The sequence below is a fragment of the Mesoplodon densirostris genome, chromosome 11 (genome assembly GCF_025265405.1).
Source record: "Mesoplodon densirostris isolate mMesDen1 chromosome 11, mMesDen1 primary haplotype, whole genome shotgun sequence".
Classification (NCBI taxonomy): Eukaryota; Metazoa; Chordata; class Mammalia; order Artiodactyla; family Ziphiidae; genus Mesoplodon; species Mesoplodon densirostris.
In genome coordinates this window covers 27,676,338-27,702,117 of record NC_082671.1, presented here as the reverse complement: position 1 = coordinate 27,702,117, position 25,780 = coordinate 27,676,338, and the positions used below count along the sequence as shown (strand labels likewise).

Below are 25,780 nucleotides of genomic sequence, written 5' to 3'. Positions count from 1 at the left end.
TCCCAGTAACCCTACACACTGAGTTGCACTGAAGAGCTACTCACCTGAGGGCCAGAGTTACTTAGGACTCCTGGTTGTATTCTTTCCCATTATGACATATTAATATAAATTTACTTAACTTTACAGTGGTCTGCTCTCACAGGCTCCATGCTGGTTAGAGGGACAGTGTGTTTATTAGAAAATTCAGGGAAAGCCTGTACTAAAGAGCAGTTATTTCAGTGTTTACTGAATAATAGGATATATTTTCATAGGTAGCTCCTATTGATTTACTTTTGGCTTAGGCAAAAACGATGAAGAGCATGATAGAAATCTCAAAAGAAACGTGGGGTGACTTCCCTCTGTAGGGAAATCAACTTATTATAAAACCACTCCTTGTGAAAGATTTCTCTTTCTTCTCAGTTTTTTATCTTAAAATGCACCTTTTCTTCCAGCGACCCCAAAGAAAATCACATTCTTATCGTCACTTGTTTACTGTAAAGGCACTGCTCTATTTTTGTAGTATACAGGGGCAGCCTCACTTCTTGCTGTGAGGAAGGGTCTTGAGCCACCCCTGTATCCATTCTGTGCATGTCTGTGGAATGTTGCTTATTTTGTGGCTTCAGCAAAGATGCTCAGAAGGAGAGTTTGCACGTGGCCCTGTGGAATTCACTGTTGGCTAATACTACATCTGCCCTGTATGTGCAGGGTGATTGGTGAATATGGCCACTCAAAGGACAGCCCCATTCTAGCTTTCTGTCATTTATAAAATAAAACATAAACTTTAAACAGTGCTTAATTTTTAATCCAATTATTGACTTTTAAAAATCTAATTATGCATATATTTCAGAGAAAAGAAAAATGCCTGTGGCTTCTTCCTAGCCTCTTGCCTGACCATGTACTTCACTTCTTGTAGCCAGTGTATTTCTTCCTAAGCCAAGTTTAATACTTAACTCTTCTTGAGAATTGAGTGTTGTAGTGGGTCTCTCTGCATTTGCACAAGTCCTAAAGATGGAGGAATTGAGGCTGGGGGAGAAACAGAACCCTTTTAACATTTAACAGTTAACATTTGTTTTTACCAACCATTTATCTCTAATTTGTAATATTCCAGATAACATTAGTACAACCTGAAATGATAGGACATGCAGGTATTATAATCTCATATATGATCCCTGTCTTATATCTCAGGTTTGTTTTTCTGAAACTTTTCATTTCCTGCTTTTATTTATTTGAACATTAACCTTCAGGATGTTTTGCTAGACCTCGTTACACTTAATTTCCCTAGTGGTGATAATTGACTCTCACTGTCAATTTTTCCTCTTTCTTTAACCCTCAAAAAGTTTTGAAGCAGAAAGAAGTATATACAACTGTTATAGCAACTAAATCCTTGCAGAGTTCATTTCATTTTTTAATCTGTTCTTAAAATAATTACTGGAAAAGAGATTATTTTGTTAATGCTGCCTTTCGTCAGGAGAGCTAGTGGAAGTAGAAGGTAAATGGATTCGTTGAATCCCTAATTGGTGAGATTTTTAACAAATTGTACTAGATTTAGCAGGTTATTTTTCTTCCAAGGGGGAATGTATTAAATGTGCAAACTCTCTTTTATTTAAAGAATGCAAAGGATTTTACACATCTTTTTCTTACAATATCAAATTTCCCCTTAAGATAGAAAAGATAGACTTCACATATGTATCTGTGGGAGGATGTGCTGGCTTGCAATCTCTCTGTCTCCAATAAACTGCTGCTTTTACTATATAATTTAGAGCAATTATTCTCTAAATATGGACCTAAAACACTTAGACTTTTTGGAGATTCTGCCCTGTGGTCCTGATACAAACATAAGGTATCTGGATGAGCTTTTGCAGTTACCACAGAAAGAAGAAAGGCAACAGCTGTCCTGCGCTAATTACGTGTAGTGATTTTTTTTTTTTCCTGGAAGTTCACTAATCAAAGCTCAAGAGCAGTGGTCTGAGTTTCTGTGGTCCTCTCTGAGCCATTGATGTCTCCTAAAATGATATTTCTGCTTTCTTTTGACTGTGGAACAAGGTAAAAGGAGGGATGTAGCAAAACGTCTTGGAAACAAGAGGCCCCCTCCTGCATTTGGAGCACATGATACTTTTCAGAGTGATCTCATAGCTTTCTGTGAGGCAGGTGGGCTTGTTTTATGCCCATTTTATGAATAAGCAGATATGCCTGAGGTTGTAAAATTTGTTGCAACCATTTTCCAGAGCTACTGATTTTACTGTTGTTGTGACTTGATTAGAGCAAAGGGTTGGGTTGGACAGCAGTGCCCAAGAGGTTAGAAGCATGTCAAGGCTCTTGTTTTGTGGGGAGATGGGTGGAGGAAACCAGTGATCTGAGAATCACTGGGTTCCTGGAGAACCTTGGATTTGTTATTCAGACATGCAAATTTTTCCATCCCAGCCATGACCCTGACTAATCACACCCCTGGGTATTCCCAGTAAAAAGACTGAACTAGATGAAACACCATCTCATTTTGAATGAGTTTTTACTTGGTGTGGCTTCTGTCACTCTCCTTTTCACAGGGCTAACAGTAGAGGGGGTATGAATACCCTCTGCCTTTCAGTGTGCTAAACCTTGAACGGCTATTGCACGTATACACTTTTGGCCTTTCTTTGCATCTTTTTGTTCCCGCACTTGTTTGTAAGGTTAAGTAGGTCAGAAGAATATCTGATGTTTATGCATTAAAAATACTCTTTAATTTTTAGAAATACATGCAAGAGGCACGAAGTTTAGGAAAAAACCTGAGGCAACCCAAATTGTCAGACCTCTCTCCTGCAGTGATTGCACAAACCAACTGGAAATTTGTAGAAGGCTTATTAAAAGAATGTAGAATGAAGGTATGTATTACTCACTGTGCAGGACAGTGTACATTTATGTTCAGTCCATGTATGAAGCTAAGATGAGCTGAGCCAACCCCGACTTGAGCCTGTAGCTTCCCTAGAAGGACACTTTTACTGGGGCATAAACCTCATGTGCTCTTTACTGAGGGCATGAACCTCCATGGGTTCTGTTACCCACAGAATCAGTGACATGGGAGCCCTGCATAGTTTTTCTCACCTTTCAGTCATTGCTATCTTCCTCTCCAACATGACAGATATTGAGCCAGTCAGAAGTTGTGTCAGGGATGTCGTCATCTTATGTGAAAGGCAACACATTTTTTTGTATGTGTTTATATGTGTCTCTATGTGCACCTGTGTAGAACCTTATCTGTGCTCGTGTGTGCGTATATCCATAAAGAAGAAGACCTTAGCTGTGTTGTAGGTTTGTATATATTACACATGAGTCTCCTCTCAGACATCTGTGTTTATCAGAGGTAGCAATACAAATTGACAAAACTCAGAACATCATTTTAGCCAATAACTTCATTCATTTATTTGACAGTCATTTCTTGAGTACCTTCTCTGTATTCAGTAAATGCACTATTTTAGCATCAGCTTACAATGCTGAATCACACAGACAGGGTCCTTGCCTAGAGGAACTAGATTCTCTCTCACTTTACATTTTATGAGGGCAGCTAAGTCTGCTGTAACTTAACTTTCTTGAAACTGACTTCCATTTCCTTTCCATTTTCTGGTACATACTCATAGCAGAGAAGACATGAAAGAGAAAAAGAGGAAGGAAAAAAAGAGGTCTGCTTCACTCACAAATTAGACAGTTGTGAAAAAATTTAGAGCTGCCTGTTTGTATTGTGGTTTTTGCCTAAGTGCAATCAAAACTAAGTGTGAATATCTTTAGTATGCTAAGATGAAGTGTGAGTTGTGGCAGAATGGGGTTTTCAGATTCTATAGTATATTTTCTAGGCCTGGTGTAATCCCCCAATGTTATTCAAGTAAGTAATCTGAAAATTATTGTACATAAGCATTTACATGAGGATACTTTAAAATAGCATCAGAGTCTCTCTTTAGTGACTATTTCTCTGACAAAATAGTAAAAGTATACATAATATTACTTGTTAGTTGACCACAGAGATTAAGACACTTTTCCCAAGGTGATTCAAAATCTGCAGTTAGAAGTATAATGAAGGGGAACCCAGATCTCCTGATCCAGGAATTGACTTGATGGCTTTTGGGCTCACTGCTGGGGTTAACACTTGTGACCACATGTGATATTTTCAGACAAAACGCATGTTGGTGGAAAAGATGGGACACGAAGCAGTGGAACTGGGCCACGGGGAGGCAAACATAACCGGCTTGGAGGAGAACACCCTGATCGCCAGCCTCTGTGACCTGCTGGAAAGGATATGGAGCCATGGCTTGCAGGTCAAGCAGGTAACAGTCTCAAGAGGCCCTGGTGACAGGGCGAGTTAGGAGCTCTGTTAAGAAAAGTAACAGAAAAAGATACTATAAAAATTAAAGGTTATGTCCCTTTGTCACAGGATGACTAGAAATACGCCACAGGCATTTTAATTCCAGAAAAAGAAAATATAACCCATGATTAGCAGGCAGTTTGGGGCTCTTTTCCGGTAAACAGGAAAAGATAAAACAACACATTCACTGCGGAGGCTGTATCCCCTGTAGGTTCCATTAAGTATCTGCTTTCATCACTGTCCAAGAAAAAAGTCTATTAGCCAGAATTAACAGTTCTTTGCCATTTTAAGTTATCCAGTTATTCAAGGCAGAAACACAGATGATTTCTTTGCTGTTGTCCCTCATTTCCCTTTCTATTTTTTTTTTTTTGTCTGTTCATCTTCCTCTCTTTGTCCCCTTTTCTCTTCCTCCTCTTGCCCCAGTTGTCTTCCCTCATTGCTACGCATACATCCAAACATATTTTGCATACAGAAGTACATTCTGTGCTGCTGGAGCCTTTAATTCCATGCTTGCTTGTGTGGCCAGTGTAGGCAGCCCTAGTTACATACAACTAAGTAAGAGCTGAGCTGAAGTCGGGACTTTCCTTGCCTGCACTTCCGCCCTTTGCTGAGCTGCCCTTCCCCAGGCTGTTGCCAGTGTCGTCAGTGAGGCAAAGGATGACCCTCACCGCACAGGGAGTGGGATGCTCAGAATGTCACCCAGCTAGGAATGGATGATCTTGGGTCTCCCAGCTTCAAAAAATAGGCATTTCAATGTGAATAGTTTTGATAAGTTATTTTTTGATGAATCATTTCTTATAAAATGAAAAATTGTATATGCCTTGTACTTTCAGGGGAAGTCAGCTTTGTGGTCACATTTAATTCAGTTTCAGGACAGAGAAGAGAAACAAGAGCACCTTGCAGATTCACCAGGTGAGAACTCATTGGCTTGATTGTTTCTACAGCATTGGCAGCAGTGAACCATGTGAAAAATCAGTACCTATGGCTTTGTCTCCACCTCTCTCAAGCTGACGCTCATCCCATCTTGCCCAAAGTGGGGTAAAGTAGAAGGAGCAATATTACGTACTAGCTGTGAGACCTGGGAAAAGTCCCTTGACCTTTCTGATCTTCAGCTTCCTCATCCACAAGATAGGGAAAATAATATCAGCCATGCCAAGGCTGTAGTGTTGATCAAATCAGAAAACATTTGAAAACTTCTAATGAGTTGTAATCATAGATCATACAAGTAGTATTCCTTACTCTCACCAGTATTAGGGTGTGGTGTATACTGTTTTTTTTCTTAAATAAAAGTTTATTCACATTGTTAATAATCTTTCAGGGGAGAAAACATGTATATATGTTTCAAAAGTATTCAGAAATCAGATTTCTTCCATTTATAACAAGACATCTCATGTTACAGTATCATGAGTCATTAGCTAATAACGGTAAAATAACCATCTATTTCACAAAAAGTAGAAGTAACAGTGGAAAACCAGTAGAGGTAAAATGTTTTATAGTGAGTCAGCTATTTGGGAACATTTTCTAAAATTATTACTTTAGACATTGAAAAATGTAAAAAAAAAAAAAAAGTTTTATTTTTTTAAAAACTCATAAGCCAACCACCAGCGTAAGAAATAAAGCATTGCAAATATGATTTGAACCACCCTAGTTCCATTCCCCTCACTGCCCCTAGAGGGCAATACTACCCTAAATGTGGTGTTTATTGTTAGAAACCTAGTTTTTCAATGTATCCAATAAAACAGCTAGGAATATGAATTTGATACTACATTGCCCTGGAGCCCCTCTAAACAGAATGTCAAGGTTCTGATGTCCCGGGATGTAACTATATTTATAAAGATTTAGATCGAGCTTAAAGCATTCTCTAGTGTCCATCTATCTCCGTTGTCCATTTTTCTATTGAAAAAGTAAAAATGCATTGGCATATTCCCTGAAACTATCTCTAACGTTTACCCACGTTCATAGAAGATTTAGCTGTTCAGACGTAAGGCCATAACCGAGGTAGTTTACCCTAACTAGGATAAATAAATTCCTAGGAAGAAATAACCATTTGTAGGATGAAATGTTACAAAGCCAAGCTCAGTTAAGCAGGGAGGTGGAAGCATTTGACTCTTGTGCTGAGCAGGCATGTGAGAATGTCCAGCTGTTAAAGTGAGCAGCTACCAGGCAACACCAGCAAGTTCATGGCTTTGAATGGTCAAATTGTGGGTGGTTGAGCTAGAGACCAGAGACTCAGCTGTTTGCAGGGCCTTTCAGTCAGTCAGTAATGACACCAGTAAAACTCTGAAGTCAAGGCTCAGAAATATGGAATGTGTCAAAGCCTCATGCAGTCCCTGTGCTGCACTGTCAGGTGTCAATGAAGGGCTGGAGATCTAAGAACGAACATAAGCTAAACATTGTACTGATCCTAAGTAGGATTAATGTAAGCTGTGTAGCTTTTGAAATCAAATTTATTGTCTGTTTGAAGGGGTGGATTTGATAAATATTGCTCTAACACTTCTGATAAGTCAGCCCACGAAGTTAGGACTTAAAAAGATGACAGTGTGAAATGTATTTGAAAAAATCAGTTTAAAAGTAAAATCGTTCATTGTTGAGAAATAGTGTGTTCTAATTATTTAGAAATTAGCAGTTACTGACTTTAATGATTTTAGATCTGGGTGTTTGTTTTTTTCCCCAAAAAATACTTTTTGTTTGCCAACTACTTAGCTTCCTAATTAATGGCAGTAAACAGTCTGCATCTTCATATTAAGGAAAGATCCTCCAAGTCTTTAGAGACTCACAGTGGGTTTGAAGACAGCTCTTATTAGCATCGAGCCAGGATGAGATTAGGTGATAGATCATTACTGTTTTTTCAGAAGCAGCACTAAACAGGAATCAGACATTTTAAGGGTTGCAGAAGAATGGAAAAGGTCTGTCTTAGTAAGAGGACCATAGCAGGGTAGACTGTCTTGAAATTTTTTTAATATATTTTATTTTTATAGCAGTTTTAGATTCATGGCAATATTCAAGACATGGTTCAGAGATTTCCCCTGTAGCCTCTGCCCCTACACATGCAGAGCCTCCCTCATCCTCCACCAGAGTAGTACGTTGCTTACAGTTGATGAACATACATTGACATATAGTCACCCTAAGCCCATAGTTTATTTACATTAGGATTCACTCTTGGTGTGCTGTGCCGACTGTGGGTTTAGACACATACATGTTAATGACATGGACCTACCACTGTGGTATCATATAGAGTACCTTCACTGTCCTAATACTGGTGTGTTCCTCCTATTTATCCCTCCCTCTCCTCTAACCCCTGTCATCCACTGACCTTTTTAACTGTCTCCATAGTCTTGCCTTATCCAGAATGTCATATAGTTGAAGTCATATAGGATGAGGCCTTTTCAGATTGGCTTCTTTCACTTAGTAATATGCATTTAAGTTTCCTCCACGTCTTTTAAAACTGTCTTAATTTTGACCTAGTCAAATTTTTTTTTTTTGCGGTATGCGGGCCTCTCACTGTTGTGGCCTCCCCCGTTGCGGAGCACAGGCTCCGGACGCGCAGGCTCCGGACGCACAGGCTCAGCGGCCATGGCTCACGGGCCCAGCCGCTCCGCGGCATATGGGATCCTCCCAGACCGGGGCACGAACCCGTATCCCCTGCATCGGCAGGCGGACTCTCAACCACTTGCGCCACCAGGGAGGCCCGACCTAGTCAAATTTTGACCAAGTCACTGTACCTAGTAGTTAAAAGTCCTATTTTAGAGAAAAGATCTCAGAATGCAATTGATTCTAGAGAGAGGACTGTTCTTGACATATCACCCCAAAGTTTCTACCTTTAAGAATGTTAACCAGCTTAGACATAGAGGGTGGGGTAAGATGCAGAAGGGAGTGGAAATACCATCTTAAACAGTTGTTCTGGATCTAGCCAAGAATTTGGAGTCACTCTTTAAACGTCTTATCTTCATCAAAAGTTTCCTTTAGTTACTTACCTGCCTGTAGACTATAAATGGCTCTATAAAAATAATATATGCAATCTGCACTCTACAAACTTGCTATCTATGCAGTAACATGGATTCAGGCAGAATACAAAGGAATTCCTGTGGCTAAGTATTAAATCCATGAGTGTTTATATTGAAGGAGAAAGTAACCTATTGCATTTGAGTATAGTGAATTAAGAAATACTAATAGAGTTCCCTGGTGGCCTAGTGGTTAGGATTCAGGGCTTTCCCTGCTGTGGCCCAGGTTCAATCCCTGGTTGGGGAACTGAGATCCTGCAAGCCATGCAGTGTGGCAAAAAATATATATATATATATATATATACACTAATAGAAATACACATTTTTAAATAGTTCATAAATTTCTCTTCTGGCTAGAGTAGACTTCATGGAAACTTCTTAGATTTTAGATTTCTAGATGAAAAGTATGGCCTTACTCCTTTATTCCTAATCTGCATTTTTGTTCACAGGCTTCTAAACTTTCTTCCAAAGTTACTAATAAAGTACTGTATTAATTTCCTGGGGCTACCATTATACAGGACCATAAACTGGGTGGCTTAAACAGCAGGCATTTATGGTAGAGGTACTGGGCATTAGGACTTCAGCATTTTTTGGTTGACAGTTAATCCGATGTTATAATCCAACTATCCCATCAGCAGATTTTTCATAAATCTCTATCTCCATCCCTAGTTCCTAGACGTCCATAGCCCACTAGGACCTCAAACTCAACACATCCTGAAACAAACTCATTATCTTAGCACCTCTCCCTCCTGTCCCAGTCAGGCTTTCTCCCTTCTCTCCATTTCGCTTAATGACATCAGCACCCTCTTCTCAGTCAAACTATAAGCCAGAAAGTCATCCTTAATGTAACAGCCCACTGGACATGACATCAGAACACTCTGCCCCTTTTAATTAATGGATATGATTGGGCAGGTTTCTTAACCTCTTTGAGCCTCCATTTCTTCATTTGCAAAATTAAGGTTAAAAAATTTTAAGGAAAGTTTTAACTATGGGATAGTATATATTAATACAGTTTATATTCATACTTAATATTGTTTGTGACTCTTGAGTCTTGCTTACCCTTAATCCAGTCATTTAAGTCCACTGAATATTTCTCCTCTTTGTTCTCATTGGCTGACACTGTCTTAGTTCATCCACAGGCTGGCCTTTGGAACAACTTCTAGCTCATCTCCCTTATAGCTGTTATACCATCACACTATCACTCTAGTTAACTAACTAAAAAGCACTGAGAAGCATATCATTTCTTTTCAAAATTTCTTTCCCCTCCCTAGGATTTCTGTAAATGTCTAACTTGTCATTTAAGGTTCTGCCATCTGGCCCTAAATAATCTCATCTTCCTCAGTGAGTATTTGCTGAGCATTTTGAGGGCCCCTCTGGATAGTCTCAGAATAGGATATGACCAAGCCTCAAGAGGCGTATAATTTAATAGGAGTAACGGACATGTTAACTTGTGGTAAGTTTGTGATAGAGGTTCAGTTTTACAAGTCCCATGAGAGAGAGGGAATGACTTATCCAACAGTGTTCCTAGGGGAAAGAGAATATTCAGGAAAGATTTCACACAGAGGCAAAATTAAAGCAAAATTTCTTTTTTTTTTTTTTGAGAACTTACTTTATGCCAGGCACTATTATAAGTGCTTTACATCTATTTGAATATGGTAGGTATTGTGACTGTCCCCAGTTTGCCAATGAGGAAACAGACCATAGAGGGGTTAAATGACCAACCCAAGGTCAGCGAGCTATTAAATTCTCTGTAGAGCTTGAGAAAGCCATGTTCTTAACCATTAAGCTATACTGCTCTCAATCTGAAGTGATAAATAGGCTATAAACAAGGAGAAAGATACAGAATCACTAAAGGATGAACCAGAGACTTTAACGAATTGCATGGAGACATGAAAAAGTATATCACATGTTTAAGGAATATTGATCAGTGAAGGGTGGCTAGAATACAGGATTCCAAAACAGGATTCCCAGAACATGGTTAGGCCTGTGAATGCTCTTATTGTGGTTGCTACTGCTTCTTTAAATGTCAGACTCCTCTTTTATTAAGTCTCTCACCTGTTCTCTGCTCCCTGAGGCATGATTCCTTGTATTGTCATGTCTTCCTCTGGCCAAGTTGCCAGATTATGGTCTCAGCTCCTTTCTCCTGCCTCATGATCTTTTCTTTTTCTCTTCTCAACCCATTTCATTTTTTTAAATTAATTCATTTATTTATCTGTTTTTGGTCTGTTGGGTCATCGTTGCCATGCACGGGCTTTCTCTACTCTTCATTGCTGTGTGTGTGCTTCTCATTGCTGTGGCTTCTCTTGTTGCGGAGCACAGGCTCTAGGTGTGCGGGCTTCAGTCGTTGTGGGCGCATGGGCTCAGTAATTGTGGCTCACGGGCCCTAGAGCGCAGGCTCAGTAGCTGTGGCGCACGGGCTTGTTTGCTCTGCAGCATGTGAGATCTTCCCGGACCAGGGATCATACCCATGTCCCCTGCATTGGCAGGTGGATTCTTAACCACTGCCCCACCAGGGAAGTCCCTCAACCCATTTCTTACTAGTTGTGTGGCCATCTTTCATGCTGTCTAATCATCTGGAGTGTAGAGGCATTCTCTGAGGTATTTCACTTTCTCCCCCAAAAGAGGGATGTGCTTTCATTAATTACCACACTTAAGTGATGATAGTCTCAGACAGGAAGACAACCAGCACATTCCCTGCAAGTCTCTGGAACAGTGTCTTCGGTGTCTGTTACCTCTTGGGTATCAAGATGAGCCAGTGTTTTCAGTGACCCATTGAAAACTCCCTCCCCAAACTGCCAAGACAAATGCCCTATTTGTTACCTGCTTGGTAGGGAAGGCCCTCAAAAGGACTGCCTTTGGGTTGGTCTGGCCACATTCTCTTTGTCTTGGCAACCCCATCAGTGCTCATTTATACCTGCCAAGTATCAGCCCAGCTTCTTTCACCAAGTGCCAAAAACTTGCAGATCCTAATCCACCAAAATGTTCCCTATCTTCCTTCAGTGCCAGCTTCATGTATATTTATGTGTTCTGGTATTGTATTCTAGCCCCCCAAAATAGAATGGATCTAAAAACTGAGAAAATGTAAGTTTAATCTACAACGAAAACCCACATCCTAAATTCTGATTTTATCAATGTGTTTGCCAAGTGTGATGTTGCAATTTACTTTTCATTTACAGGTGGGAAAATGGAAATAAAGAAAGGGGACAAAACGCCACAGCATCTCACTTAAAGTGAGATTGAGCACTCCAACTACAACGTATTAACCAATAATTGATTGTTTAGCCATTGCTATATAAGAGAATAATTTTTCCTTTTATAAACGTTAGCTCTTCAGACTTCATAGGAGAATGGCTCATAGACATTATACTTCTAACTCTCCATTAAGATTACTCACTTTGCATGATAAACATACTGTAGTTTGGATTCTGAACTTTGAAATAGAAATTTATATCAGACTAAAGAATCCAAACTCTTAGGTTTTTCTTTTTAAACACTCTTTCAAAAGGGGACTTGTATGATTGTAGTTCACAAGCCCAGACATAGTTCACGTACTTAGGTTAATTTACAGACATTACTTTCCTGTAATTATTTGGAGCTATTAGAATGATAACTTTAGAAAGTGACTGGCCCTTCTGGCCAAAATGTGCACACATTGTCTATTTGCTAAGTGGGCTTTTATGCTTCATTTAAAATTTTCAAATACAGCCCCATATTAACTAGAAAGAAAATAACTAGTTTACTGTATTAATAAAGTAGGAACATTCAGGTAAACAAATTTGAGCTTTTCTGTTGTCTTTAAAATTTGTTCACATCAAAATAATTTCAAAGTATTTATTTATGGAATGTGAACCATGTAGTTTTTTTAAGTCTTTACTGTTATTTTTCTAATACTTTGCTGATATTTTTCTACATAGTTGCCCTTGGACCAGAAAGAAGAAAATCTGACTCAGGAGTTATGTTGCCAACACTCAGGGTCTCTCTTATCCAAGACATGAGGTATTTGATACATGTGCTAGCATATGGTGATAACTTTGAAATATTTATGGCTTTCATTTAAATTGCTCAAATAACTGTGGCTATGGTATTTTTTTGCTTATGTATTCTGAAGAAAACATTTTTTATAATCTTATTTATTTTACTTTTATACTATTATGTGTTTTCCTGACATTAAATCCAAAGGCAAAATGCAACTGAGAAGAATTTTAAAATAGCCCTAAATTATTTTACAGTTTCTTTTGTTCTTTTCTTTTTTTAATCTCCTTAAATTCCTTCTGCCCCCAAATATAAACCAAAAAATCTGCAAATAATGACAGGTTACTTAGCAGAAAAATCACTGACAGGTAGATTTTCTTTGAAGCAAATGCAAATGTGAGACTTATCACACGCAGTTACTGGCTTTAGAAATCATTAGAAGGCATCAACATACCTAAAATAGATTTATTGAATGAGGAAGGCAGAGGCTTTTTTCTTTTAAACATTTTGGGTACATTTTAGTCAGCTTTTAAAATATGTGGGTCTAAAGTGAATGTTATAATGCTTGAAATTTTTCTTTTATGGTGTGCTTTAATATTAACTATTGATGTTTATTTGATTTGTCAGAGGCTTACACCTGAAAAGCCTAACTCTTATGAGTGGCATCATAGTACAGTGGTGACACATCCTGGCTTCACACTAGCTGTGTGATCCTAGGCACTTTTTGTAACTTCTCTTTGCCTCAGTTTTTCCTTCTCTCAAATAGAGATGAAAACAGTTATCTAGCTCATAAGAATTAAACTAAGTTAGTCCATTATACTAAAAAGTTTCAAGAAGTACTCGGGTCATCCTGAGAGTTCAGTAAATGTTGGATTTTGTTATCTGAGTCAATTCCTATGTTTGTACCTTAAATGCCCTTATTCCTTGATAGATGAAATGTAGTTGTCCTCATGTGGCTTATGATTCCTCTTGATGGCCAGCATGAGATGAATAGTTGGAACTTTGAGGGGAAAATACACTCCAGCTCTCTTAATGGAAGCATAAAACCACATCTGTTCTGCAGTGATTTCACAGTAGCCATCACTTTAAGGGGATGATTGTCAAAAGCTTTGCAGTGGTGACCTCAGGGCCAAACTTCTGAAACCTAATTAGGAGATGGTGACGTCACATAAGGCCGCCCCGCTCCTTCCAGTTTCCTGCTTATTTACTTTTATCTGCTTCATGTTGTTGGTTTTTTGTGGGGAGGGATGTCCGGCTTCAATAAACTCCCTTCACTTTATAAGAGGCAGTCTAGCGTGCTGGTTAAGACCTCAGGCTATGGAACCAGCCTATAAAGGTTGCTATTTTAGCTGTGCCACTCACTAGGCTGTGTAGCCAAGGGTAGTTCCTTATATTCCCAGTTATCTCACCTGTAACATAATAGTGTTTCTCTTAAAATTTTGGTGTAAATACTCAGTGAGTTAATAAGTGTAAAGCACTCAAAATAGGCCTGGAAATAAATCTGTGTTTATGAACTCACGCATACACATACATCTATATTTATTTCTGTTTCTATATTTATTTATATGTGTGTATATGTATTTTTACACACACATACACACAGTTAATTTTTTTAAGACCATAAATTCATAATGATATCTCTGATTCCAGTTCAGTACCACAGGGACCATTCTAGCCTTCTCCCTTATTCGTAATTTTTTTCTCCAACTATGAGACACCTGGCTCTCGTTATCTGCAACATATTCACTTATTTGTGCAACCTGTATTTTCGGAATTGCTACCCCAGCCCCTGTAAGGAGCAAGGTTACTAGCTAAGCTCAGTGCTGTGCACAGCTCCAGTTTTCTTTGTCATTAGCCTTTCAGTATCCAGTCAAAATACTGTTTTCCAAAACTTAGTTTAGTTCTTTTTTTCTCCAGTCCCTTCAGTGTGGTTGTATTATTCATTTGTAATAGTGTTAGGGTTATTTGTTAGCTTGTATTCCGTTTGGGGTTCTCTCCACATCCTAGTGGTTTTTGTTTTGGGTTTTGGTTAAATTTATATGCAGTAGAATTCATCCTCTCTTGGTGTGTAGTTCTATGTGTTTTCATAAACACACGATCATGATACAGAACAGTTCCATCACTCGTTTCGCATCAGCATCTCTCCCAGTTTCCTACTGTTGGCAATCAGCTGGTATAATTCCAAGCTCATTCCACTGAGAGGGCCTCGAAGTAGTAATGCCCCAGTAACAAAGAGCACAACTAGTGCCCACATATTGGTTTCCCAGTACCATTCTCCAATGAAAGGAACCATGGCTCTCTAGAGAAGTGATTGATTCCAGGACTAAGGAAGGGAAAATATAGGATGAACTTAGTGCATCTTTGGTAAGGCCAGAAAGTAAGGAAGTGCTCAGAAAGTATAGGATCAGGCAATAAAGACATAGGAGGGACATCCCTGGCGGTCTAGTGGTTAAGACACTGAGCTTCCATTGCAGGGGGAGTAGGTTCGATGCCTGGTTGGGAAACTAAGATCCCACATGCCACATGGCATGGCCAAAAAATAGAAATAAATAAATAAATAAATAAATAAAGACATAGGAGCCAGCCTGAAAGAGCTCCAAATGGCCAAAGCTGAAACAATTTGAGCAACAAAATAGATAACAGCAGTAATAGAGCATAACCCATAAAATAAATATCCAAGAGCCTTTTCTAGTTAAATAAATAGATGAAAGCAATGGGACAGCTCTTTTTCACAGAAGCATTCCAATTAATAAACGTAGAAGAATGAAGTAGAAAAATTAGTGGTTGAAGGGTCTAAGGTGAAACCAGCATATCTGCATAGTCTCAAAGTATCCTCCCCCAAGAATTTATTAATTACAGAGGAAAAAAATAGTAAGTTTACAGTGGAGAAACCCAGCAGACATCTCTTTAAGCAAGTGATCAAGGTTAACATCACCAGTAATAAGACAAAACTAGTAATGTACCCCCAATATGATACACCAAGAAGAGAACATCACTTCTGCAGTATTCCTACCATAAATGCATAAACTCAATATAACTATGAGAAAACATGAGAAAAATCCAAATTGGGGGTTGTTCTACAAAATAGTTGGCTAGTACTTTTCAAAAGTATCAAAAGTCATAAAGACATGAAAAGGCTGAGGAAATATCATGGACTGGAGGAGATTAAGGAGGTGACAACCAAGTGCAACAGGGTTGCTGGATTAGATCCTAGAACAGGAAAAGAACGTAAGTGGAAAAACTGGTGAAATCAGTCTGTAGTTCAGTTAATAGTGTTGTACCAATGTGAATGTCTTAGTTTGGTTATGTAAGATGTTAACATTAAGGGAAGCTGGGTATACAGGAACTCTGTACTACTTTTATTTTATTTTAATTTTTTATTATTATTATTTTTAACATCTTTATTGGAGTATAATTGCTTTACAGTGGTGTGTTAGTTTCTGCTTTATAACAAAGTGAATCAGTTATACATACACATGTTCCCATATCTCTTCCCTCTTGCGTCTCCCTCCCTCCCACCCTCCCTATCCCACCCGTCTAGGTGGTCACAGAGCACCGAGCTGATCTCCCTGTGCTATGCGGCTGCTTCCCAGTAGTATCTGTTTTACATTTGGTAGTGTATATATGTCCATGCCGCTCTCTCACTTTGTCCCAGCTTACCCTTCCCCCTCCCCATATCCTCAAGTCCATTCTCTCAGTAGGTCTGTGTCTTTATTCCCATCTTACCCCTAGGTTCTTTATGACCTTTTTGTTTTTTTCTAAGATTCCATATATATGTGTTAGCATATGGTGTACTACTTTTAGAACATTTTTGTAAATCAAATTATTTCCCAAAAATGTGGGGGGGGGGTTGTTTGTTTTTTTTTTAATAAATTTATTTATTCATTTATTTATTTTTGGCTGTGTTGGGTCTTCGTTTCTGTACAAGGGCTTTCACTAGTTGCAGTGAGCGGGGGGGCCGCTCTTCATCGCGGTGCGCGGGCCTCTCACTGTCGTGGCCTCTCTTGTTGCAGAGCGCAGGCTCCAGACGTGCAGGCTCAGTAGTTGTGGCTCACGGGCCTAGTTGCTCCGCTGTATGTGGGATCTTCCCAAACCAGGGCTCGAACCCGTGTCCCCTGCATTGGCAGGCAGATTCTCAACCACTGCGCCACCAGGGAAGCCGCGTATTTTTTTTTAAACCAGGCCTGGTACAAGGTAAATGTCTAAGGGCCGTTATTATAGCTATGGAATAGACAGCTTATTTTTTTTAATACTGTTTTCTGGGGGTTGTTTTTTTTGTTCTTTTTAAAATTTATTTATTTTAATTAATTTGTTTTTGGCTGCATTGGGTCTTTGTTGCTGCGCGCGGGCTTTCTCTAGTTGCGGCGAGCGGGAGCTCCTCTTCGTTGCGGTGCACGGGCTTCTCATTGCGGTGGCTTCTCTTGTTGTGGAGCACGGGCTCTAGGCGTGGGGACTTCAGTAGTTGTGGCATGCGGGCTCAGTAGTTGTGGCTCGCAGTGTCTAGAGCGCAGGCTCATTAGTTGTGGCGCACGGGCTTAGTTGCTCCGCGGCATGTGGGATCTTCCTGGACCGGGGCTCAAACCCATGTCCCCTGCGTTGGCAGGAGAATTCTTAACCACTGCGCCACCAGGGAAGTCCCTGTTATTGTTTTTTTTAAATTTATTTGGCTGTGTCAGGTCTTAGTTGAGGCACCAGTGATCTTCATTGTGTCATGTGGGATCTTTAGTTGTGGCACGTGGGATTTTTAGTTGTGGCATGCAGAGTCTTAGTTCTGGCATATGGGATCTAGTTCCCTGACCAAGGATTGAACCCGGCCCTCCTGCACTGGGAGCACAGAGTCTTAGCCACTGGACCACCACGGAAGTCCCAGGAGTAGATAGCTTATTATCCAGGGGTATAATTCTTGGTACAACTGCTGCTCACCTCTTCTCTCGAATGTTAGATCAGTGAGCTGTGACCTCTCTAGTCTCAGCCCCTAAAATTTCTCTCCTGGATTACATCATGGTCCGCATGTTTCAGTGCTCACCCTACTGTGATTCATCCTCCTCACTGCTAATATGGTGATCCTAGAATAAAGTGCAAATCACCTATCCTGACTGGCAGGGCCCTACTTGATCTGACGCCTGTCTGACTGCAATATTATTTCCTATCACTCTCTCTTCTTTATTTCCTCCAGCATACCAAACTTGTTTCCTGCCCTGGGGCCTTCTTTACCCGTTCCCTTCACCTGATAGCTTTTCCCTGAGTCCTACCCCCATAGAATCTCCACAGCTAAGGCTCCTTCTTGTCATTTGCATCTTGGTTCAAATGTCACTTCCTCCCACTAGCCATCCCTGACCACCTGGTCTACAGTAGCAACCCAGTCACTCTCTTTCAAATTACCCTATTTTTTAAAAAAATATTTATTTCTTTATTTGGTTGCGCTGGGTCTTAGTTGCAGCAGCTGGGCTCCTTAGTTGTGGCAGTCTGGCTCCTTAGTTGTGGCTCACAGTCTCCTTAGTTGTGACATGCAGGCTCTCAAATTCCCTTATTTTAATTCTTTGCATAATAGCACTTATTTGCTTGTTTGTTTTTCTAATACTACTTATGAACTTCATGAGAGAAGGAAATCTATCTGACATGTGAAACTGTTGAATTGCAAGTTAGTGTTAACAGAGTGGCACATAATTGGTGCTCAATTAATATTTGTTAAATGAAGGATTTGCCATATTTTAATCTCTTTGAGTGTGGGTAAGAGAATGTGTCAGTGTGTTTGTGTGTGTGTGTGTGTGTGTGTTTATCCAACATATATATGTGTGCATATATATACATACATACATATATATATATATATATATATATATATATATATATATATATATATATATATATATATATATACCTCCTTATAGCCAAACTGTTACTGAATTACATTGGTTACAGTTTTGAAGATTTAGAAAGGTGGTGATTGCTGAGGTACTTTTTACTAATCAATTTAAAATTTAGAATGTAGAAGAAACTTGAGAAGTCATATTGCTTAGCTTCTTCCTTTTATATATATGGAAACTCAGGCACAGGCAGATAAAGTCTAAGACCATATATATAGGCAACTAACAGCAGAAATGGAACTAGAACTAAGGTTTCCTGACACAGTTCATGTCTCTTTCTAACTAGATTCAAGTTCTCAGCCTTTGCCTTGTCATCAGAAAAAATGCCAGGTGTGACTAGGCACAAACAAGTTGGCAGTAGTGTATGGGTACACATCACCCTAAATATAATTTAGTATAACCTTGAATAGTCTATATTTGTTCAGGATACTCAACAAAAAGTTGATTTCCTATGACTTCTCACTTAAGGGTTACTTTGGCTTTTAATTTTCAGACTTTGCCTGAAAGAGACCCCTGGGTACCCTAAAGTGATGTTTTAGCCAAATGATAGATACTTTTAATAAAACTTAACTGGTTGATGGCTTTCAAAAGGTGTCTAGTAAGGTAGAAAGGCATTGCCGAGAAAAGACTAGCTGACTTCCTAGGGTTTTCCCCTAAGATTTTATTATTAAAAATTTTAAACATACAGCAAAGTCAAAAGACTTTATAGTGAATGCATCCATATACCCACAACCTAGATTCTACCACTTAACATTTTTCTATGGCTTTTTTAAAAAATGGGGTAAAATATATATATTATAAAATTTACCATTTTAACCATTTTTATGTGTATAGTCAGTGGCATTAAGTACATTTGCAGTAGTACAACCGTTACCACTGTCCCTCTCCAGAACTTACTGTCATTGTAAACTGAAACTCTGTACCCATTAAACAATAGCTCCTCAAGCCCCTGGTAACCACTGTTCTATTCCCTGTCACTGTGAATTTGACTGTTCTAGGTACCTCATATAAGTGGAATCATGCTTTTTGTGTCTAGTTCATTTCACTTAGCATAGTAGTTCTGTGGTTCATCCATGTTACAGCATGTATCAGAACTTCCTTACTTTTTAAGGCTGAATAGTATTCCGGTGTACGTATATACCACATTTTGTTAGTCCACTCATTCATCGATGGGCATTTGGGTTGTTTTCACCTTTTGGCTGTTGTGAATAGTGCTGCTATGAATGTGAGAGTACAAATATGTGTTTGAGTTCCTGCTTTTAGTTCTTTTGGGTGTGTACCCAAAAATGGAATCGCTTGATCATACAGTAATTTTATGTTTAATTTTTTGAGAAACCAACATACTGTTTTCCACAGTGGCTGCCACCATTTTACATTCCCACAAGTACTGCACAACTGTTCCAATTTCTCCACATCCTTACCAACATCTTTTACTTTCTGTTCTTTTTGACAGTAGCCATCCTAATATGTGAGACCTTCCAGTTTCTTATGGCATGCGTAGCCATAAGGTCTTCATAGACCTTGTGCTAAAGTCTTCAGCTTTATGAGATCAGAAACCAAATCATTAGTAAACCAAAATGTAATCAGACTCTAAGATACTCCTACTAACCAAGAGACTTACCTCAGATACCTAAGAGAGATGGAAAAATAATAGGCTATCTGTCCACTCTTGTCCAGTCATCTATGACCAGGTAAGGGCATGGTCACAGAAAGCCAGTTAAACCAATTTATTATTTCCTTAACCAGAGGACTTGATATTCTTTCATTGATAAGGATAGGCTCTGCCTGGAAGCTAGATCAAAATCAGAAGTCTACTTGCTGTCCTCAGGAGCAGAGATATGGATGCCTGATCACCCAGCTCCATGCCACCGATCCTCATACTAAGGGGACTGATGTCATCTCAGAAAGACCCTGCAGAAACGCTGCCCGTGGTTCTCTCTCCCTTTTCTCTGCTTCATTCTGCCTCTTTAAGATAACGTTATATATATTGTTGTTCTTATTCTTGATATGTTTACTTTAACTCTCAGTGCATGGGCTTATTTCTGTTTCCAAGTTCTTGGCAAGTACTTCATTGTAATCCCTAGTTGCTAGCGCGATAGTTGATGTAGATGCTTTTCCTTAAAGAGAAACACCCAAGTAATATTCTAAACTTTGGTTTCTTTCACTCTGGACACTTAAACACTTGTTTTTTTAAAGATTAGGTAGCAAAGATATCTGAGTTCACGCTTTCTGTGGGGCACATTCCCTGACAGTACCTCCTGTTTCCCACATTTCTCTCTTGAAGCAAAGACATTGGCAGTGTAGAGACTTTGAGTCCTCATAGTTGTCAGGTGTCTTGGTACCAGATTGCTTAGCAGCTGGCATGAGTCCAGACATGTCTACAGGCTATCCCCTGTTATCTCTGACAACTCCCCAGGACCTTCATAGACGCCAGGTATCACCATACTGTCAGTTATAGAATGATTCTTTTCTTCCAAAGAGAAAGGCTTGGGACAGTAAATATTAATAATTGTACAAGTTGTTGTCTACTTATAAAAGAGGAGTATTACCATGCCATTACCATTGTTACCAATTTCTTTCCAGAGTAGCTGCGCATATATCATCTAGCCATTCAAACTAGCACGGGCTTTCTCTAGTTGCCGTGAGGAGGGGCTACTCTTCATTGTGGTGCGCGGGCTTCTCATTGCAGTGGCTTCTCTTGTTGCGGAGCACAGGTTCTAGGCACACGGACTCAGTAGTTGTGGCTCTCGGGCTCCAGAGTGCAGGCTCAGTAGTTGTGGCACACAGGCTTAGTTGCTCCGCGGCATGTGGGATCTTCCCAGACCAGGGCTCGAACCCGTGTCCCCTGAATTGGCAGGCGGATTCCTAACCACTGCGCCACCAGGGAAGTCCCCCAACTTTTATTCTTAATGACAAAATGCAATTAATAATGAGGGGCATAGTAGAACATTACATGATTGAGGAGATTGTGAGTACTATAATCCAAGTATAGATATTCTGAATACGTAAACAAATGAACAGGATATCTGAGTAAATCCTAGAAATATCTGGTTTACGATGGGAATAAATTACTTGAGGGTAAATTGGCTACTCACTTTATCTTTTTATAAATAACGTGTACATATGAGCTGTGAGCATCTGGCTTTTTCTACACTAAAGTTAAATAGTCACGATTGATTTTATTACCCTCAGAAGGAATATCTGAGGAATTTTTATGACTATACAGAATGTGGGCTCACACTCGAATTGGCTAATTCCTTAATCTCTCTAATAAATATTATTGTGTTTCATTGGTGATACAGTGAAATAAGCACCAGTTTTGGACTCAGGAAATGTGGCTTCAAATTTAGTTGCTGCCACTCTTAGGAATCATTCCGTTTTAGGGAACAGGAGCCCGTTCAAACTAGCTTCAGCAGAAAGGAGAATTTTATGGGAGATACATGAGGGTATTTTCCAGAATCCAAGCACAAGAACTGTGGCTGGATTGGAAACAGTTTTGTCCAAGGTTACTACTCTCCATCTCAGGAGAAGCAAATTGTCCCTGCTTTTCCCTCCACTTCTGCTGCTTCTCCTCCCCTCTGTCCCTTGCCCTCCTTTTCTGCTTTACTGTGAACATGCTCTCCCAAGCCCTGGCCTTAACATCCCTTATTTAAGCATTCAACAAAAACTAACTTGGTTTTTCAGTGTACTAATTTCCAGTTTCTGAGAGAAAACCTGATTGGCTCAGCTTAGATCAGGCAGATGCTGCTTATCCATTCAGTTCTAGCTGAAGGATAAGGAGCATCCGTCATGGTGGTACCTGAAGTTGTTGCTTCTGGTTCTTCTGGGTCTGTAGAAGGAGAGCTTCTCCAAGAATGTGAGTACCAGGAAGAAATGATTGGTAAAAAATGGGTGGCATCTCTAGAATATGTACTATTTCTGTGACCTTGGGTGGGTCACTTAGTCTCAATGAATCTCAGTTTTCTCATTTTTGAAGTGAAATAATGATGGTCTCCCACTCACTAGTTATTGTGACAATCAGATAAGACAGAATACATAAAAATTAGAAAGCTTTGTACCAGGGTTGGAAACAAATCAAATAAATAAGCTATTTAAACCACACCATGTTTGCTTTTCTGTGAATTACCAGGATCTATTTTATTTTAATTTTTATTTTTGGCTGCATTGGGTCTTCGTTGCTGCGCACGGGCTTTCTCTAGTTGCACCGAGTGGGGTCTACTCTTCATTGCAGTGTGTGGGCTTCTCATTGCAGTGGCTTCTCTTATTGCGGAGCATGGGCTCTAGGCACACAGGCTTCAGTAGTTGCAGCATGCGGGCTCAACAGTTGCAGCATGCAGGCCCTAGAGCACGTGCACCTCAATAGTTGAGGCGCATGGCCTCAGTAGTTGTGGCGCATGGCCTCAGTAGTTGTGGCATGCAGGCTCAGTAGTTGTGGCTTGTGGCCTGTAGAGTACAGGCTCAGTAGTTGTGGCACACGGGCCCAGTTGCTCCACGGCATGTGGGATCCTCCCAGACCAGGGATCAAACCCGTGTCCCCTGCGTCGGCAGGTGGACTCCCAACCACTGCGCCACCAGGGAAGTCCCCAGGATCTATTTTAGAAGTAATACTTGTATAATATTATGCTGAGTATCACTGTAATTACCTATAATAAATTATTCCAATTTAAAAGATTCAAATGGTATAACTACACAGAAAAAATTTTAATAGATTTAAAGTTTAATAACACAACACATATAAATTGTTTTAAAGCATAAAATTAGATATAGATTTACAAAGCAACAGAATTTTTTTTAGCTTTTTATATACACTAGGCCCTAGAGGGGGCAAAGAAGGATCCAAGGCTAGTAAGAAGTATTGGGTTCCTCATTCTCAGGGAGCTTTTGTCAAGCTGAGAAAAATGTATACCAAGAGAAAATGATAAAAGTAGTAGTGCACAATAAATGCAAATCACACTATAGAATTCCATAAATTAGAGAGGTCATTGAAGGCTGCCATGGTCAAGGAAAGCTTTCTAGAAGAAGCTGGGATTTCAAACATGAACAGAATCAAATAAGGAAGCTAGAAGAGAGTAAGTACTTCAGGTAATAAAATACAGAGTCTTATAAGTTAATTGCTTGGAATAGAATTTTTGAAATAGGAAAATATGTTGAGGCCAAGTGATAATGGGCCTTGAATGCAAGCCTGAGCAGTTCAGGCTATATCCCGTGAGCTTTTGAATATTCTGGGACAAAGGAATTACATTAGGAGGCAATCTTTTAGGCAGAGTAATTTCCCTGGTGCCAATGAACAAGGGGCTTGAGGAGAAGAATCTGGTGGCCTCATCTCCTGATTCCCATGCTTCCTGCCAAAAAGAATACAAAAAAACAAACAAATAAACAAAAATTAGTGCAAACATTTTTATGATGGGAGTGCTGATAGCCACCTAAATAAAAGAGGTTTCACTTTATGTATTCCAATCCTTCCCATTTTCCTTTAACATAACATTGTTTTTCAAATAATTATTTCCCATTTTGACATTCTTCGCCTATCATGTCTCCAGATACTTAAGACCAGCATGAAACTAATTTCAGTAGACTTTACTGTTTTAGAGTAGGAAGAATACTTAGGGAAAGATGATACAACATACGTACTTACCAAACCTCATATAGATTCATTTCTAGTAGATACACTTTGATCAACTTGGTATTCCTGGATCATGTGAGCTTTAACCTGGCACTGTGCTCATGGGGGGGGGGACCTTGTACATACCGTGGAACTTTAAGTGGTAAATACCTGAGCATTTCCCCCTTATTGCTTTTAGTCAACTGTGTCATCATTTGGACAATGTCAGTAGTTGAGGAACAGCCAGTGCTGTTTCCGAGGCTCATTTTGGAGGTGCCCGTGTGGGTCGTCCAGCGCCCACCACTGCCGCCACCACCAGAACCAGGGTCTAAGCGGGACTTGCCTGACACCATCTTTCTCTGTTCACGACCGTGTGTAATGATATTAGCCCTTTAAAGATAAATTAAGTCTGTCATAATTTCTGAAAAAAATTCTTAGAGGTTAAGTTGGTTAACGAAACGGCAACAGAATTTTCTTTTATTTCCTCATTCTGACTTGTTTTTAAGCCATCTCTTTAAGCCTCACTTGTGTGATGGGATAATGCTTTACATTTTATCAAGAGTGTTTGATCAGACGCGAGGGAGGCTGCCCCAGACGGGAAGCCTGAGCAGCCAGCCGAGCCACCCTGCCCCTGCTGGGGGAGGAGCCACAACGAGGCTGCCTAATGGGGCTGGTTTGACCTGAGCAGGTGACCAATGGCCAGGGGCGAGGAGGTGAGGGGGTGGGGCTGCAGAAGGCCCGCCTACAAATGGGGTCGAGGGGCGTGACCACACTGCAGAAGTGGAGCCCTTCCGCCCAGGGCTGGCAAGAAAGCCAAGTTGCAGGGGCGGGGTGGGGCGGGTATGTGGACCTGCGCGAACAGTATGGAGATACACGGGCACTCACGAGGCATCCAGGACATGGAACAGCAGCACTGGGGACCACAGGTGACCCGCGGCCCGGCGCAGAGAGCATCATGGCAGAGCAGGTGGCTCTGAACCAGACCCAGGTGTGTGGGATACTACGGGAAGAGCTGTACCAAAGTGATTCCTTCCACCAATATGATACACATAATCTTCATCATCATGGGCGCATCCAGCAACCTGGCCAAGAGGAAGATCTACGCCACCATCTGGTGGCTGTTCTGGGATGGCCTTCTGCCAGAAGATACCTTCATCATGGGCTACGCCCTCTCCCACCTCACAGTGGCCAATACACGCAAGTGGAGCGAGCTATTCATCAAATGGCATGTGGGATCTTCCCGGACCGGGGCACAAACCCGTGTCCCCTGCATCGGCAGGTGGACTCTCAACCACTGCGCCACCAGGGAAGCCCTGTTGCAATATTTATAACAGCTGAGATGAGTCATTCTGTACATTAAAGAAAAAAAAAAATCAAATCGGGCTTCCCTGGTGGCACAGTGGTTGAGAATCTGCCTGCCAATGCAGGGGACACGGGTTCGTTCCCCGGTCCGGGAAGATCCCACATGCCACGGAGCAACTAGCCCCGTGAGCCACAATTACTGAGCCTGCGCGTCTGGAGCCTGTGCTCTGCAACAAGAGAGGCCGCGATAGTGAGAGGCCCGTGCACCGCGATGAGGAGTGGCCCCCACTTGCCGCGACTAGAGAAAGCCCTCGCACAGAAACGAAGACCCAACACAGCCAGCCAGCCAGCCAGCCAGCCAGCCATAAATAAATAAATAAATAAGGCAAAATTCCTTTTAAAAAAAAAAAAGGAAGGGATGGTGGGTCACAATCACAAAGACTTTTCAGTGAGTCATTGTACTGGTTCTATAATTATCCTGTCCCTTAGGCTTGTCCTTCCTGCTCAATCCTTCTTTCTCCTTAGGAGGAGAATCATTAGGAAGATAAATTCAGTCCTGCTGGGTATGGCATCACCTTCTACACAGAATACCAATATATACATATATGTAACATTCATTTGGGGGTTGATCACACAGTTTGTTTTTGGCCACACAATTTCCTAAGTCTCAAATTTTTAAGAATTCTTAATTTATTAGTATAGTACAGCTTGTATTCTAATACCATAGAAA

General features: G+C 40.4%; 1 protein-coding gene across 3 annotated transcripts in view; it reads left to right on the top strand.

Moving 5' to 3' along the window:
• The window catches only part of DENND5B (DENN domain containing 5B), a 210,657-nt gene that overhangs the window by 163,313 nt on the left and 21,564 nt on the right, over positions 1–25,780 (top strand). For all 3 annotated transcript variants that reach the window (XM_060112158.1, XM_060112157.1, XM_060112159.1), the window contains 4 exons: positions 2,706–2,837; positions 4,116–4,268; positions 5,140–5,218; positions 12,222–12,303. In XM_060112158.1, coding sequence (XP_059968141.1) covers positions 2,706–2,837; positions 4,116–4,268; positions 5,140–5,218; positions 12,222–12,303 — 446 coding nt within the window. The remainder of the gene's footprint in view (positions 1–2,705; positions 2,838–4,115; positions 4,269–5,139; positions 5,219–12,221; positions 12,304–25,780) is intronic.